Here is a 17,939-nt window from a genome sequence, read left to right as displayed (position 1 = left end):
GGGGGGGCAAAATTTATTATGGTTTATAATGGCAAATGATACTTTGAATATTACATGTTAATAACTTGATTGGAATTATAACCTTGAATTGACAGTTTGATACTTTGAAAATTTTGAGCCAGCCCTACCCCCAAGGGCTGTAGGGTGGGGCTCAAAGGAGTCAGTGTGCTAAAATTTCTTCATTTTCCTTGTTAAGAATCAGAGGTGTTAGTTTCAAATCCTTTTTAGTCTGAAATCTGTATGCTAGATATTGAGTAAGGTGGTTTTATTGTTTTTTGTCGCTTTGAATAATATTTCTGTTCATGTTAAAAACAAAATCAACTCTCTGTATAAATATATCAGGTGACCGTTAAGGCCCATGGGCCTCTTGTTTTTTTTTAACTATGAAAGAGGTTGTAGTTTAAATCTCCTCCAGTGAAAATAGTACGGACCAAATAGGAATTTTTATACAAATAAGTATTTTTTATATATGTAAATTTGTAAGAAAATTTGTTATTTCAGTAGACGCAGTAATGCTTGAATATCGCTATGTTGTTAACTATTAAAAATTTAAGTTATAGACATGAGGATACAAAGTATCCTGATTCTATTTTTGATATGAGAATACAAATTATATTGAAGAGTGTTATGTGCTATTGATTTAGTTGAGTCTTTTAACTCATTCACCCTTGAAGCCACATTTGAACTCTTCCAGTCCAGTTCAAAGGTTGGAATAGCTCATTAGAACATATCAGGGGTGAATGAGTTTATTGGTTAAGATTAATGGATGTTCTGATATCTTACTATTACCTAATTTGCTGTCTGCATACTCACCTTGTCTTTATAAAATGACGACTGCGCTTATAAAAACTTTGTAACAAACGTCACCTACTTCTGTATCACGAAGAAATTATTCTCAATCTTTGACCAACAATTCTGTACCAGTGAAACATAGGAACAATTCAGCTCTAACGTCGCTAACAACCATGGAATGTAAGCAGGCCTAATGAACTGGAGTTATTTTTTATATTGATATTGAAGTGTCCATCCCTTTCATGTTTCCGTAATATTGCGGTATGTACATATTAGATTGAGTACAGTAAATGGAACGACACACACTCTTAAATATTAACTACCATATGGTATTTCAAAACGTCCCTGCCGTTCAAAGGTTGAAACATATCCAAGGACATTTAAATTTAGAAAATGATCCCTTTATACTTGCAATTTGTAGTGAAAAGCGCCATGTTGTTGGAAATTGTTGTGTTGGTGAAATATTTAAATAAAAGCTAATAGATGCTCCTCTGTATTTGACCAAGTCGTTCTCATGAAATTAGCTGAAATTGTGTTAACTGAAATTCCTGATGCCATATTGTGTAAAAAAATGTATTTTCGTGCAGATTTGTCTATACAATGGTACAAGGCAATCGGATTTATTATGTTTCGATGTTTCCAATTTACGAAAATGTGAAAAATATCGGTATTTTTTATTTGATTACAAGGTGTTAATAATATTTAATAATTAATAGGACACAGATCAAAAGAATATTAAGAGGAGCAACACGAATGGATATTTTAATATAATCATTAGATATAACTAATATTCTATCACTAAAAAGCATTTGTCTCAGTTTATCATTTGGAAACGTAGAAATAATTTCCAGTTGATTTTAAAAACATTTGATCAGTCTAATGTCTTTTACTTTGTTCATTTTGCATTTTAACTTTTCATTTACACGGACTTTGTTGTACAATATACCTTGTTTCGTTTTCTGTACGGATAATGTCATAGAAACCAATCAAGTTCTACAAAATATTTTCTCATTATGCAAAAAGGTGTCGAAAAATACAAAAAATATAATGTATTTTTTTTACGAATTAGTAATAATTCTTAAAGTAAGCATTTCACATTATTGATGTTTTGTATGTATTACCTATCATAATTAAGTGATTATATAGGCTTTTTTTGGACTGTCTAACTGATACAGTGCGCCTTGTTGTGACGTTTTGAAACCAATGTCTGCTGGCTCATGAGCGTTTATGAAACCGGGGCCAGAGTCAGATCTAAAGTGATTTTTCATGGTTCTCGTGTACTTTTTTAAAATGTCCATTTTATTACTTGAAACATATCATGTTAAAGATGGTGATATATTTGCATATATACTAACATATTAAAGCAGAATAAATTTGTTGTGTGTGTTAAATTAGTCTGAAATGCAACATGTACTTTAGCTTACCTGCCCGATTGGTCGTTTACTTTCATTGCCTGAATATTATTATTATAATGTCTCTTAACTTGCCTTCCGTTGTCCAAATTGTATTAATCAATTACGATCTTTTGTAATATGTGGTACATGTCAAATAAAATATGTACTTTATATAAGCTCTTGTTTTTTGTTTATAAAAGTACAGCATTGTAGTTAATGATTGCGGTTTCCTAACATAGTTCCATTTAAACTGTTTACTCAATAGTCTAGCCAATTTTCGTTTGCAGTAAAATGACTGGACAATTTTTGTATAGAAAAGAAACAATATGTTCCCTGAAACAGTGGCTGATAAAACGAAATAAGTAGTGGCTGGATTAAATACGCTCACCTATCGAATTGAAATAATGCTTAATTTTAGTTGTTGTATATCATTTTGTTGCAATACAGTATTTTTTATTATTTCGATTTTGGAAAACAGATGTAGTTTAACTTCCATAACACTTGAGAGTGACATATTGGATTATTTTGATTAATATTGAAATAGAAAAAAGTAGCATAGCGTTAACAAACAAAACTACATAATCGACAAAAGAATAAGAACAGCAAACCACGTGACACAAAGATTAAAGGAAAGTCATCGTAGGCTTTCAAGTCCTAATCACCATTAACTGGACTGACTGCATACAGTCCATGACAACAGGTTATATTCTTACGCTGGGAGTTTGAAGTGGCAGTGTTCGTAAAATATGGTATAGTTCGTCACCATGGTCATACTTAGTAGTTGGACTACACGGCCTTGTGGTTCCAATGTATGTTGTTAGGGAAAGTTCATACTTATATAGACTTTAAAAGCGGGCTGAACATAGCATAGCCACATGTATTCATATACACTGTGTTCCTAAACGTCACTCATAAGTGGTGTCGACAACCTCTACAAACGGAATGCGTCAGGTAAGGTACCGTCAAGATAATTGAATATTGTTAGAAAATGTTCCGCGTTTATAAACTACCACACGACAATAGCATGCGTGTATTCATCAAATCAAGTAGACATGCTTTTGGAGTGCAATGCAATGACAAAACATTTATATATTGAATTGAACTTGAATGTTCACTAGATTACATTAGGGATTTTCTAGTTAAGGACTTCCTATCTGTTAATAACACAGTATGTTGGAGGTGAAGATAAATGTTAGAAATGAATCACCGAGGATTTATCTAAGTACAGTTGTATTACTTCCTTAATTGTAACGGGAGAATCAAACACTACCGAGTGTATTTGCTGGTATTGAACAAACTAGGATTGGAGAAGTTGGACTATTTTCTAAGAACTCTCACATGTTTCCTTTTAATATGACAATGAACCATTCAATGAGAAGCACTGACTAAAGATGAGCAAATAAATAAATAATAAAGGCGCAACTCATTCATATAAGTAACTTAAATCAAATGTGGTCTGAGGTCATCCCATAAGTATTATTTAAAGAAACTCTGACATGTTATTATAGGTTGTATGGATCATGGATCTTTTTCATGGATGCTGTGTTTCAAATCATAATATAACTGTGTTATTCTGTGTCATTGATATACATCAGAAGGAGTTTTGATGTATTTCCCCTATATTGATACCCCAGCTCGCTCGTGTTGAAAACAAATCTAAATATAATATGTTGGTTATGAAATCAAATAAGCGACATAAGTCAGTTAATCTGGTGTTTATGAGTACATATGAGATTAGGCGAGCTAAAATGAAAATTCGTGACGAGTTTCATAAATGAAATGAAAACGAGTGTAAGATCCCTTTTTATCACATAATCAAGGTAAGTGGCATTTTTTTTCGTGTAAAATGACAATTTTTCATCCAAACTTGAAATGTAAAAAGCCCCATTTTGACTCCAGTGCTTAATTCTGTGACGTCATGTAAATGTCCTAGGCGTGGCGTCACAATTGAAACAATTGAAACTTACAACCAATCACAGGGCTGAAAGGTCATATTACATGGTTTAATACGCAAAACAATATGACATGGGTATATTCACTGGAAAACACAGTACATTATGTGATAAATTACGAATCCTTCGACTCTACATCAACAATTTGTTATCTCCTGAGGTTGACTTGAATAGGTCATACACTCAAAACCCTGGTTTAAGGCAAACGGTGCCAATGTATCTGTTTTTAAGTGAAGATAAAATTCCCTTTAGTGTTTTTTTTAGGCGTTTGTTTTCTTATTTATCGAGGATGAAGCAACAGAAAAGATGGGTTTTATTTTTTGTTGCGCTTCGAGATATTAATCCTTCATGTTGATGTTGTGCATTATAATTCCCGGATAAAAAATATTAGTTAAGTGTAAGATAGACATTGTACAGATGAAGGGTTCGACCCCTTAAGGTTTATTTGATTTTATCTTGACTGATCATTTATTTTTTTTACAAATAAGTGTGTCTCTGTAAATTTACTGCGAAACAATATCAACGGAGAACATATTATAGAGCAGGACATTGACAATTGTGACAATGGTAATGAAGTATTTCAATTTTGGGGCGCTCTTAAACTTAAAAGTGCATCTGGCTCATATTGCATACGCCTGTGAAATGTGTTTTATATTTCAATAGCCACATGTGCAGAGTATTTCTTGTTCAATAAGTTTACTAGTAGTTGTCAAGATTCTAATATCTTATTTACCTAACGGTAGATGTTACATATAAAAAAACCCACCAGAAACAGGAACACATCGCGGTTTGTTCGTGTCATAATTGACGAAGCAGTTTGTTTTACAATTCCATTCGCATTATTTACAAAATCATTTAAATAGTTACATAGATCAAGTAAAATAAGGTTTAACAAATGTATGGTTAAGCTGTCAAAACTGAATTTTTGTGTTGCCATGTCAGCTTAACAAGCCATATATTGTAACTAATAGAAAACAAATATGACGTAAGCGTTTAAACTGACAAAACTGTAAAACTGCAAAGGGCCGTATCAGATGATAGAATTGTGAGCCTAACATGTCATAACATATAATTCTAAAATAAATATTTGACTTCTGAGTTTGAGCTGGCAGATCAATAAAACTGTCAATGCCATATTGGTAATATAGTTGTCAGCTTAACGATTTAGAAACTAAGCTCTGTAAGATCTTTGCTTTTCTTTGTTTAATAAATCATGAATCTAACTTACAATGGCAATGTAGAAAAAATCGTCAGATTCAATATAAAGACGACTGTCATTGTTTTATAAAGCTCCCACTACCTGACCGGTACGACTACAATTACACAACGTAATCAATACACGATACCCCCTGCCGCGAATGTGAAACTATGTATTGCTATGTTTAAACTATGTGGACAGGTAGGAGAGGACACGCATCGATTTGTAGGTGATTTAAACGATTATCGTGTGATTTTTCGGATAGCTCCTTTTATAAAAATTATAAATCCCGACACATTTGCGATCATGCCAACACTATTTATACACAAATAAAACATAAAAACCATGTGTATACATACATTACGGCGTACACACCAAACAAATCACTGAATCAATCACAATAAGGCACCCTGATTGTAGACCCGTACCCAGACACATTGCACACATTCTTGCATGGTTGAATGATTCAGGAAGTTAAATACGTAAGGTAAGACAAACCAATGGAAGTTTTCGTCAACAACTCCATGCTGCTTCTACGTACGCAACTCTTGGTTGTCCGTCAGTGCTAAGTGGAAAACTGGTGCAGAGTTCTTGTAAACAGATCATTTTCAACCTGTGCGACGTAAATTGTTAACTTCCAAACGTCTATATAGTATGTAGACGCACGCTATACCATCAGCTCGACCAAAATGGCAGGTTTTGCAGCCAGGAAGAAGACTTTTGGAGATTATGTCGAGGTTGACCTGATAGGGAAAGGAACATTTGGACAAGTGTATCTTGTTAAAAAGGCCGATGAGAAGGGTCAGAAGGAGTCTCGAATACAGGTAGGTGAATGCTAATATTTCCATTTACACCGACTACATAACGGTTATACTAGTAATACCTTGGTTAGTCCTTTGTTACCTACCCGTGTACATTTAATTGAACAAGAACAATCATATAATAGGATTTAAAATATATAATGTATACTATAAAGCAATAATGTTGCGAATTACAAACTATTAATTACATATCTTATGGACAATGTTTTATTTCTTGAGTCTGCTTTGATTGTCATTTATCATAATATTATGTAGTGGTATTATATGGTTTATCATTTAGAGTGTCATACCGTTGTTCCAGGCCAAGTTATCTAAAACGTATATAAAATGTACTAATACACAAAAAGGAGCAAAGTCTATAAAGGTTTATTGATTATTTATATGTGTCGTATAGAGATTATGGTATACGTGCTCATCAGGTTTAGTTTTGACAGTGTAAGGGAGATAATTCTGCGCTGCACAGAAAAGTGTTAGATTGGAATGTTTTAAAATGTATTAATACTTGTGCACATTCTTAATGTTAGTACTATATATCTATTTCAAATTGAATTTTGTATAGGTTTTACAGATTAACACCTCGCTTCATGTTTATCTTTTAGATTATTTTGGTACATTTTATAGCTAGTTATACTTGTTCGCCTTATGTTACGAACAATGTTAATTTAGACATTACCTCATGCGATATTATTGAGGGAATCACACATGAGATAATTTTCTTCTTATTGACGTTCATGTTCATGTGAAACAGCTAGGTAACATATTTGGTGCATTGCAGCTAATTAGTCACGTCTAAAATTTGATCTCAAACTCTATAAAACTAGGGCAAAGTGATCTCAAACTCAATAAAACTAGGGCAAAATGTGAACAAACTCAATAAAACTAGGGCAAAATGTGAACAAAGACCAGCTATCCCGGAAGGGTAAGCGTCTTATGTTTTATTGACGACACCCGCCATGAAAATTTAGGTTTGATCCAAGTAATGTCACGTTCTGATGGTATTGATAATAAAACTACTATTCACTAATGAGCATAATCAAAAACATCGATCTTCATATCTCGCATAGAAAAGAAGAAAACATATTTCCCTGCGAGATCATGACTGTGACCATAAAAACTGGTCCAGTACCTTCAACAAAACCTGCATCTTTGGAAACCCTGTGTTGTAAGGTTGTTTTCCCGCAAATAATGCAATACGAACCACTTATTTTATTACGTATTATCGTACCTACCCAGGTTATCACTGTGAGAACGTGATACGTCTTGATATGATATGAAAGTGATATACAAATAGTTGATTTCGAAGAGTTTAACCTTGCGCAGAATAATAATGACATATTTAACAAGATAATACATCAGAATAAAATTGTACGTATATTGTGTTGACTGGTTTGCAAGTTAGCACCATTTTTCCTGATCGCATTTTAATTGATATTGCCATTTAAATGAGAAAAATACGTCATAACTTATTTATGTAGTCCAAACAGATTATCCTTTATTTCCATTCTGAACGTTGACAAGCTAGTTTATTTTCAGTAATTACCGTATATGACCCTGCAAAGAATATAATTTTCTTTCGCTACATATCATATACTTTGTCCATGTACAAAGCTTGTGTTCATTATCGATGCCTTTAATTTGTACCAAAAGTTTGATACAATATTTACGGAACTCTTATATATTTGCTGACCTATGTATTATCCGACAGAATCACTATTTGATAATGCAGATTTTGAACTTCCAGTGTTGCTATCTTTTACCGGTCGTTTATAAATACTGACTTGCGCTCATAACAAGAATTACTCTTTATTATTATCTAGAAATATGCCTTAAAGAAGATACCTTTCCCCGCTGCTGCCAACCGTAAACGAGAAGAGGAACTCGTGCAGCGCGAGGAGGACATCCTTAAAACTGTCAAACACCGTCACCTGGTCCGGTATGTGGACTCGTTCCGGGACAAAGACACCGTGTTCATGGTCATGGAGTACTGTGACGGTGGAACACTGCATTCATATATTCGTGAACTGAACGAGGGAATGCCGGAGGATATGTTCTTGTGTTTCGTAGAACAAATTGCACAAGGGCTAAAGGTAACATATACAGACAGAATATATTGATAATAGATACACACAAGCTAAAGGCGACATATACAAACTGAATATATTGATAATAGATACACACAAGCTAAAGGCGACATATACAGACTGAATATATTGCTAATAGATACACACGGGCTAACGGTAACATATACAGACTAAATACATTGATTATAGATACATAATGGGATGTGAATATTGTTTTAGCTTTATGATAACTAAACAACAATATAATAGTTGTTTTACTATTATTGCAATTCATGCATGCATGTCACAATTAAAGCAATTTCTGATATTATTTCATCTCATAATATAGACTTGAACTAATGGAGTTTATGAACATTTAAAATATATCTTTTACCAAGAACATGCTTAATATGCTGCTTACACTAATTTGAAAAGGAGCATATCCATATATGTATCAAGTGTTTTGCTTGTCTGCCGTTGAAATCCGAGATATTCAATGATTCTCAAACCATGTTTTCTAACGTGATTTGCAGTATCTCCATAAGAAGAAAATAATGCACAGAGATATTAAAACCAAAAACATTCTGATGTCCAGGGGTAACATTTTAAAGATATGTGACTTTGGCATTTCAAAGTAAGTTTGATATTTGCTTTCACACTTGTATATCTATAGTGGTACGTTTCATATAGAGAAACAATTCTATGTATAAATGACGGATACAGATACTTCTAATCTTTAACAGCTAAGGTATCATTCTGATGTTCATAGGGTGCATACTAAGTATCAACGCCATGTTTCATATGTATAAGATATACACAATATCTCCACTGACTACATATTTTATTTATAATTTTATATGCATGATATTTCTTCTGACAACTCATTTCAAATATATAGTATGCATACAATTATATTGATTGCGTTTTCTTTTTTATATACAGTATGTGTATGGTATCTCCATTGACTACATGTTACATTTATATTGACTGTGTTTTCTTTTTTATAGACAGTATTTCCATTGACTACATGCTATATTTATACTGTTATATTTACATTTGCCCCCGCGCCGTCCCATTACAACAGTGTTAGAGGGCAAGTGTAATTATATAGGCTATAATTACAACTGCTCGACTATAATTACAACTGCCTGTTTCAGGTGTAGGAATATGTAAACAAACAAAATGGCCGCCTGAAATGTATTTTGGGGCAGGGCAAATGGTTTTTGTAGGAATATGTCTTGAAAAAGAAAAATATGTAAATATAAAAAATACCTGGTTGTCTGGATGTAATTATTATTGATATAATTACAATTGGCCTCTGGCAAATCTACCATAAAACCCGAGCGGGTTTTTATGGATTTTGTCAAAGGCCGCTTGTAATCATATCAACAATAATTACATCCAGACAACCAGTTATTGTTTAAATGCATGTTATTTCTACTCACAACTTATTTCATTTATGTAGTATGCATACTATTCTATAGACTTCATTGTTATATATACAGTGTATGAATGATATCTCTTATGACTACATATATCATAATTAAAAAAATACCTAATATTATATTGGCTACATATATTCATACACATAACGTTCATAATAGTCTACTGACTACATATCTCTTTTACATGTATATCAACATATTATAGATAATATCAGATTGCCTATACATTGCATACAAACGTTTTACGCATAACAACATATTTTCTGGACATTGTATGCATAATATTATGTTGGATTAACTCGCCCCTTTGCTGAATTTGACCATAACAAACCTCACATCGAGGTCGAAATGTTGTGCTTTAAAAAAATGAAATTAAAGATTATTATAAATTTGGCTTTTATAGAGTTGTAGAACATGCTGGACCAGCTGCTAACTCGGTTTGGATGGGTACCCCACGTTACATGAGTCCGGAGGTCGTGCGGAAAGAACCGTATGCATTTAAGGTTAGTTCTTTTAGTTATTCAAAACTGTCTTATTCAATATACAGAACGATCATATTAGAGTTCATGGAGCTTTTGATTGGTATTTCTTTATTAAAACATACTCATATTATATGATATGATTGACTGTATATAAATGTAACTGCACATTGGATATGAAAGTAAATTTAAAACAGCTGTACATGGGTCATTTTCAGAGTAGTACGATAGGAGCCACTTGACCTTGACCTTGACCAGGAAATGTCTGATGGTATACATCAGTGTGTATATAAAATCACGTACACTCTGAATACCAAAATGAGGATAACCTCATGTGAAAGCTTCCCCTTGTGGATCGTGAGAAATGACAAATCCTAGAGTTATCCAAGGGTTCGTGTAAATTGAAATAGGTCTATAATAATTTCATAAAACAATTTGTCTGTTAATACAATTCCTCACATGATGATATTTATCTGATTATAATAACAGATATATGGTATTATTTGATGATGCAGACAGTTATATGATTTGTATTTGATGATGCAGACAGATATATGATATTTATTTGAAAATACAGACAGATATATGATATTAATTTGATGATACAGACAGATATATGATATTAATTTGATGATACAGACATATATATGATATTTATGTGATGATACAGACAGATATAGGATATTTATTTGCTGATACAGACCGATATATGATATTAATGTGACGATACAGACATGTGACGATACAGACATATGCATGATATTTGTGTGGCGATGCAGACAGAAATATGATATTTATTTGAAAATACAGACAGATATATGATATTAATTTGATGATACAGACATATATATGATATTTATGTGACGATACAGACATATGCATGATATTTGTGTGGCGATGCAGACAGAAATATGATATTTATTTGATGATACAGACAGATATATGATATTAATTTGATGATACAGACATATATAGGATATTTATCTAATTATAATAACAGATATATGGTATTATTTGATGATGCAGACAGTTATATGATTTGTATTTGATGATGCAGACAGATATATGATATTTATTTGAAAATACAGACAGATATATCATATTAATTTGATGATACAGACATATATATGATATTTATGTGATGATACAGACAGGTATATGATAGTTATGTGATGATACAGACAGGTATATGATAGTTATGTGATGATACAGACAGACATATATATGATATTTATGTGATGATACAGACAGAAATATGATATTTATTTGATGATACAGACAGATATATGATATTTATGTGTCGATACATACATATATATATATGATATTTATATGACGATACAGACAGACATATGTATGATATTTATGGGTCGATACAGACATATATATGATATTTATGTGACGATACAGACATATCTATGATTTTTATTTGATGATACAGACCGATATATGGAGCCTCGGATGTACAGCTTACGAGATGGCAATGTCGGAGTATGCATTTTCAGCCGAAAGTCTGGCGAAAATATTCAAGGACATAAGTGTCAATACGGTATATTACTTTTTTGTACAAGTTACAATAAGGTATAAAGCTCTTTTTACTATACTAGTTAAAATAAGGTATATTTTTCTTAATAAGTTACAATCACGTTTTTAGCCAGATTTTGCTACAAAATAATTTATTGTATATATTTAAAAATGATATATGTTTAGTTGGTTTTTCAATAACATAAGTTAGAATGAGGTATAAAGTTGACATGCATTGCATAAGTAACACTTCTGTATATAAATTTTATCCAAAGTGGACAATGATGAATGATAATGATGTTTGTAGGGAACATCAGGTATAACCGTTTTCTTTATAGGGAACAGCATGGTATACAGTTTGCTTTTTACGTAGATAACCATAAATGCTAAGGTGTAATAATTAGATAACAACTTAATGTAGAGTATAAAAATAGAGTGTACTTTGTATTGAATAAGCAAGTAATCATAAGTTATATAGGGACAATAACAATGAGGTTTATACGGCGTCGGATTTCTCTGACGTCATAATCAAGGATAATGCCGAAAATTCGTTTTGTCATCTATATCTTCAAGGGTTTAAATCCGAGAAAGTAAACCTTTTCACAAGTGATATATAAAGTTATTATATTTTACGCTGCAGTGCAAAAATAATGTTTTTATATTATATCTTTATCATGATATATACCCGATAGCTACATATATCCTATATGTTATCATATTATACAATATCTCGGATACAAATATAACTAATTGTCTTTCATGTTTAGGTTCCAGATTTGTCTGGAATTCCTTACTGTGACGATATCAAAACACTAATCAGAAACATGTTAGAAGTCACACAAGGAAAGAGACCAAGTGCTAAGGACGTCTTGAAGATCATTGCTGAACACGAGTGTACAGTGCCGATAACTCCATCAGCTAAGGCGAGCCGGAAGACAGAGGGCGATGAGGACAGTGAACAGTCAACTCTAGCCAGTACTACTGAGAGTGAGTATTGTTCTTACAGAGGCGGGAAGGTTGGTTGTTGATACATCATTTTATGTGCAGTATATCATGATCAGGAAGAGACACTTAAAATCTTTGAAATACGTGTTAGCACTGAAACGCATTCGCACGAGTAAAATAAGTATATGCTTAAAATGGGGAATGCACAGGGAGAAATAAGCATGACCTTTAAACACATAAACCTATAAAAAAAGTGATAAGGAGAAGAACGAATGTGACGATTGCCAGGGCAATAGCGTGAATAGCGGTAGCGTCTAGAGAGGTTTTAGACTGGGATGTTGCTGTAATATTGCAATATACTTATATTCGATGGGATAAGAAATATTAATGTAAGACACATGCATGCTATTGCACTTATAAAAGACGAAGTAGGGAAGAGGGAGATGCTTGAGGCGAAGGGGAAGAGGTGGAGAAAGGTTAAGGGGAACAAAAACGAGAGAGGAGAGTAAAGAGTAAAGGCACCGTTGCCTTAAATTTTAGTGATAAGAACTATTTATACAACATACGTACGGTACCGGTAGATACAATGTAAAAAAACCTGATATACCTGACAGGTTACATTAAACAGAAAAAATAAGTTAGTCAAGACAATCATAACCTAACCAGGTCACGAGCACAACTTAAACTGTTAATCGTTCAATTTCGAAAAATAAAAAAACAAACCGTTCATTAATTGTATGACATGTTATTTCACCCACAGGGTCGTTGCCACATACACAGGCAGGTACGTATCGTGATGTTGGTATGTAATCGTGTTTGAATGTAATAACGTTTAAACATGTATATCATAATGTTTGCATATAAAAATGTGTTTATATCATTATGTTTGCATATAATAAGATTTCAATGTGATAACGTTTGTCTTTGAGGTAACATGCTGTAAAATATATTTTCGCGATGTGCTTTTTAATGCTGCAAATATATTATGATAAAAACATAATTTTATTATGACATTCATTTTTACATACTTAGCTCTTTTGGATAATTGTAACATTTTAAGGATCCCTGTTCCCATGCTCTATGGGTTTTCGAATACACTATAACCTCCCTTTAACTGATGCTTATAAATACAGGCTTTATGCTTGGATATAGCTGTAGCACAGTTGGGTCAGGATACTTCCTTTGAATAGGTAGCTCAATTGGTTACAACGAGATATAACAATGTGAAGTCGAGTGGTCGAATTCCGTCTAGCCCCGCTGATTTTTCTTTTACTCGGAACACTGTTATAGATTATATTTCAACTGGTCTAAATGTCCCGCACGGTATGGGGGGATGTCTTTTTAGAAAAATAGTGATTTCGGAAAAATCCCAGTTTATAATATTAGTTACAGTTCTTGGTATTGGGATAGTGATCCTTAATAAAAACACATTTGTTGTCTGATGAGCATGACTAACCACTACCATTCCAATCTTTAGCCTTTGGCACCACGGGAGACTCGGGATTAGGTGTTAGCTGTGAGTAACATTTGTTATGACTATTGTATATGTTATAATATATCAAATAATTAAATAAACAATTATGAACGGGTAATATCTACATGTATATACTATATGCGAATATTTATTATATGTGCGAGGACACAGACACTTATTTTGCTTTGTTCATATTGCATTGTGTTTTATGTGTGTGTTAAGAAATTCAAATGAATGGTGAAATTGAATCTTTAAAATATCTTTTACAGATTCAGTCATAGAAAACAAGTTTTTTACGATACATATTTATATCTTAATTGCGATTTATATACATAATACTAAATTGCAGCATTTTACTTGACAAAATACTCAATATTATCATTATGATACCAAATTTTACCAAAATACTAAACAGATATTGAACCTAACACAATACCAAATTATAGTTTCAATTTTCGTACTCTTCATATTAATATAGGCATTCACGATAATTTTCTATTGTATTTACAGCAAAATTAAAACATTCCTCTACAAAAGCCAAAAGATATTTAGAAGGGGCATCCACCGAGTTACAGTCGTAAGTACACTGCTCACAATATTAATATCATTATTCCGTTGTAAGCTGTTTTATGAATTCTAAATTCTCTTTCATTTAGAACTAGCACTTTGAATTTTAAAACAATGCTCAATTGAACCATGGAAAAAAGTAATGGTTTAATTTTGTCGGCTATTTTTTGTCTAAATTCATATATAACAGCGCCTGTGATTGCCCTGTTTTGCTCAAGCTCTCCATTACCTATGAAGAATGGAGCGTTCCACGAGTAGTTAGAGACAGTCATCCTAACTCTTCTTGGTATGCTTCTCAGATAGCTATACTGTCTGTATAGTTACGTCATGCAAGTCTTTTTTGAAAAGAAACTGTCAAAAGCATCATGGCTAAACATAGTATTTAAGAAAATGGTATTCCTTTTAACTCGATTGGAAATTATTTCAATAATACGGAAGAAATGCGGATTTGTGTTACTCCATTGCAAAAGAAAGTAGAAGTTAAACTGTACGTTTAGGAATCTGTAAGTTACCTCCCTTTATTGCTGTTAATAATTCGGCTTCAATATCTTCTTCTTTCGAACATCACTGTAATGTTGCGGAGAAAGCATACAACATAAAGATATAAATGTTTATATATATTTATTAATTTGGGTGTTTTGAATAAATAAAGAAATAGTAAAAAAAAACACGATTACATCTTTTACAGCATGTTGGTAGAAATCATCCACTCCCGGAACGGTGTTGACATAGTCAAGGAAATTAAATCAGCAAGTTCTTTAAAGGAAGCTGAGGTTAGTATATAAACCCATATAAATAATTTCAATCTCTTCCACATTTAGGTTCTCATTAAAGCACAAATAATTTGATCAATTTAAGATACATTGATATACATGACTAGCATCGATGTTTTAGAATGTAACCACGTTAACAGGTTACATCACTTGATGTTACATCAAGTAAAGTTTGAAGTATATATAAATAAATGTTTGGTTGTAAGATGTTCTTTTTATGTTTAAGTGATTATAAAATATCTTGCTATATATTGAGTAAATGAAGTTTCATTTTTGAACGCTATTTTCTGAGGATAAATTCAAAACAAGACGAATTTTGTTTGTTGAAAAACTGAACCTGGTTTGTTATTTGTTTTTGTAACAGCAAATTCTGAAGAGGAATCAAAATACAAGGGTTACTAAGAAATTCAGCGACATTATGCAAATAATAGAATCTCTCTACAACACTGAGAGAGAAATCCATCGTCTTGAAGACATTGATACTACATTTTCGTCTTTGGAATCTCAAACCTTTTCCACCTTTTCTTCGACCCCGTCACGGTCTCGAACTAGGAGTAGGAATACCTGACCAGAATATTACCACGGTTTTGTGTGCAATGTGATGTATGTCTTCAGCATCAGTCACCTGCATATCTTTACAACTTAATACTGTATAATTTACTGCAATTATGACAATGATTGTTCAAACGATAGATGGATATCTGTTATCAAATATAATAAGTGAGTATTATAATCACGTGACCCGTGCACTATAAATCCAAACGTTATGACGGTAATTTGAATGAGAAAATAATTAGAATGCAAGTATATAAAAGTATGTTAAAGGCAAATATTTTGCGACATTTATTCAACTTAAAATCCTTCTCTGTAGAGAAAGACAAAAGTCTCTTACAAAGCGCCATTTATTGGTAAAGTTAAGTTCTACTTTTCCATAATTTATGGAGTGAAGTGAACTGTAAACTTGATGGGTTAACAACCACAGTATATGTTACAAGAAATGTTGTGTATGCTTAGCATGATGAAGAAATATTTTATTTTCTAATAAGATGTCCAAGGAAAAGTACCGCCTAACAGGTTTCACATACAATCAATATTAGCATTCCAAAATTTATATTTTTTTTCTTAATTTCTTGTATCCAAGAATAGAAAACTCTTCCATAGTTTCCATTCGGGCAGTAATTATTGTAGAAATATCTGATCTATTGGTATGTAACTAGTTTTTACTGTATCCAATCATATATGCTGATCTTTTGAAAGTTTATTGAGGAAATGCGTTTCACGGGCATTTTATATACGTATATACAGGTGAAAAATACCCTCTTTTTATTTGAGAATTCCACGTGTGTAAGATTCCGCCTATATTTGTATACCATGATAGCACCCTATTGTTATCTGACACACCTATGGGTGGCAGAGAAATGCTACCCTAAGGATGACAGAAGAAGAATTCTTCGAATAGAGGGAGATCGTTTTTTTAAATTTCCGTCCATTGTTTTTATATCCTTGTATTGTCCTGTAGTAGTTTGACAATATTACGTAAGTTTCCTCCCATTGTTATTTTATCATTGTACTGCTTAATTTGATTACACATTTTACATGTTTATCCGGTGATATTATGTTATTGTAGTGACGTCATTTTAATGTGTAGATGATTGTCATCCCTGGTTTCATATTATAATGCGCTCTATTGATGTAGTGATGTCAGGATCTCGTCGTTGCCTTAGTAACTACGGTATGATACTGCCCTGTGTAGATTGTATATATTCAGCTATGTTAACGTATTCTCTACTGGTTCCATCGCGGTACGGAGGGTGTGTAACAGGGTTCGCATTACATTATGGCATCATAGACATTTTATTTACATTTTTAGGAACAAATGTCTTAGTTTTAATGATAAACAAACATATGACGCCCTACATATGTAGCTTTGTTTAGACAATGAACGTGCTGTTTCTATCCGTTTGCATCATTTCTGCTGCCGTCAGGTCAATTGTAGAGACATAACTTTTTTTAATATATAAATCCCCTTCACATTTTAAGCATTTATTAGAGGTCAGTTTACCCGTATGTGATCGAGACTTATCTTGCTTACAAAATCAGTTAATATAATAATATCATTTCATGTTTCAATCTTTTATTCAGTAAAATCTTATCCCGTCTTTCCATCAACAGTCATAGTATCAGAAGACACAAACAAGATCGACTGCTCTAAAACAACAGTGCCCTGACATAGGTGTCAAGGATATGTCTCTTGTTGCTAATATTTGTATTTCAGATACAGTGCTAATACATAGTACGAATAGCTATTATTTATTGTAAAATCCCACCCACCCACCTCCCCCTCAACTATTACTTAAACAAATTACTATAAATAATAGTCACATGACATATCTGTCCCAGCATCAATTATATGTGTTTTTCGTATTGATCGAAAGGAGCTCCGCTTATAGGGTTTCTTTTGTTATTTACAGCCCAAATGACATATGTATATTTTTATCCTATATATATATATATA

At 32.5% G+C, this 17,939-nt stretch overlaps 1 protein-coding gene across 1 annotated transcript; it reads left to right on the top strand.

Moving 5' to 3' along the window:
- Positions 1–5,802: 5,802 nt before the first annotated feature.
- LOC110454719 (serine/threonine-protein kinase nekl-2-like) lies at positions 5,803–17,939 on the top strand. Its single transcript, XM_021504393.1, has 11 exons — positions 5,803–6,160; positions 7,975–8,244; positions 8,751–8,851; positions 10,066–10,165; positions 11,583–11,690; positions 12,433–12,652; positions 13,371–13,394; positions 14,088–14,126; positions 14,595–14,661; positions 15,340–15,424; positions 15,789–17,939. The coding sequence occupies exons 1-11, from the start codon at positions 6,026–6,028 to the stop codon at positions 15,990–15,992; spliced, it is 1,353 nt and encodes a 450-aa protein (XP_021360068.1). The 5' UTR covers positions 5,803–6,025; the 3' UTR covers positions 15,993–17,939.

Source organism: Mizuhopecten yessoensis, unplaced genomic scaffold (genome assembly GCF_002113885.1).
Source record: "Mizuhopecten yessoensis strain PY_sf001 unplaced genomic scaffold, ASM211388v2 scaffold917, whole genome shotgun sequence".
Taxonomy (NCBI): Eukaryota; Metazoa; Mollusca; class Bivalvia; order Pectinida; family Pectinidae; genus Mizuhopecten; species Mizuhopecten yessoensis.
Note: the sequence above shows the minus strand (reverse complement) of the source record. Positions and strands in the feature narration are given on the sequence as shown.

Excerpts from the sequence above, each read along its gene's own strand:
- LOC110454719 (XM_021504393.1), top strand. The coding sequence starts at position 6,026 with ATGGCAGGTTTTGCAGCCAGGAAGAAGACTTTTGGAGATTATGTCGAG. Across the intron at positions 10,166-11,582 it reads AAGAACCGTATGCATTTAAG|ACCGATATATGGAGCCTCGG; the intron begins GTTAGTTCTTTT and ends TTGATGATACAG. Across the intron at positions 15,425-15,788 it reads GTTCTTTAAAGGAAGCTGAG|CAAATTCTGAAGAGGAATCA; the intron begins GTTAGTATATAA and ends TTTTTGTAACAG.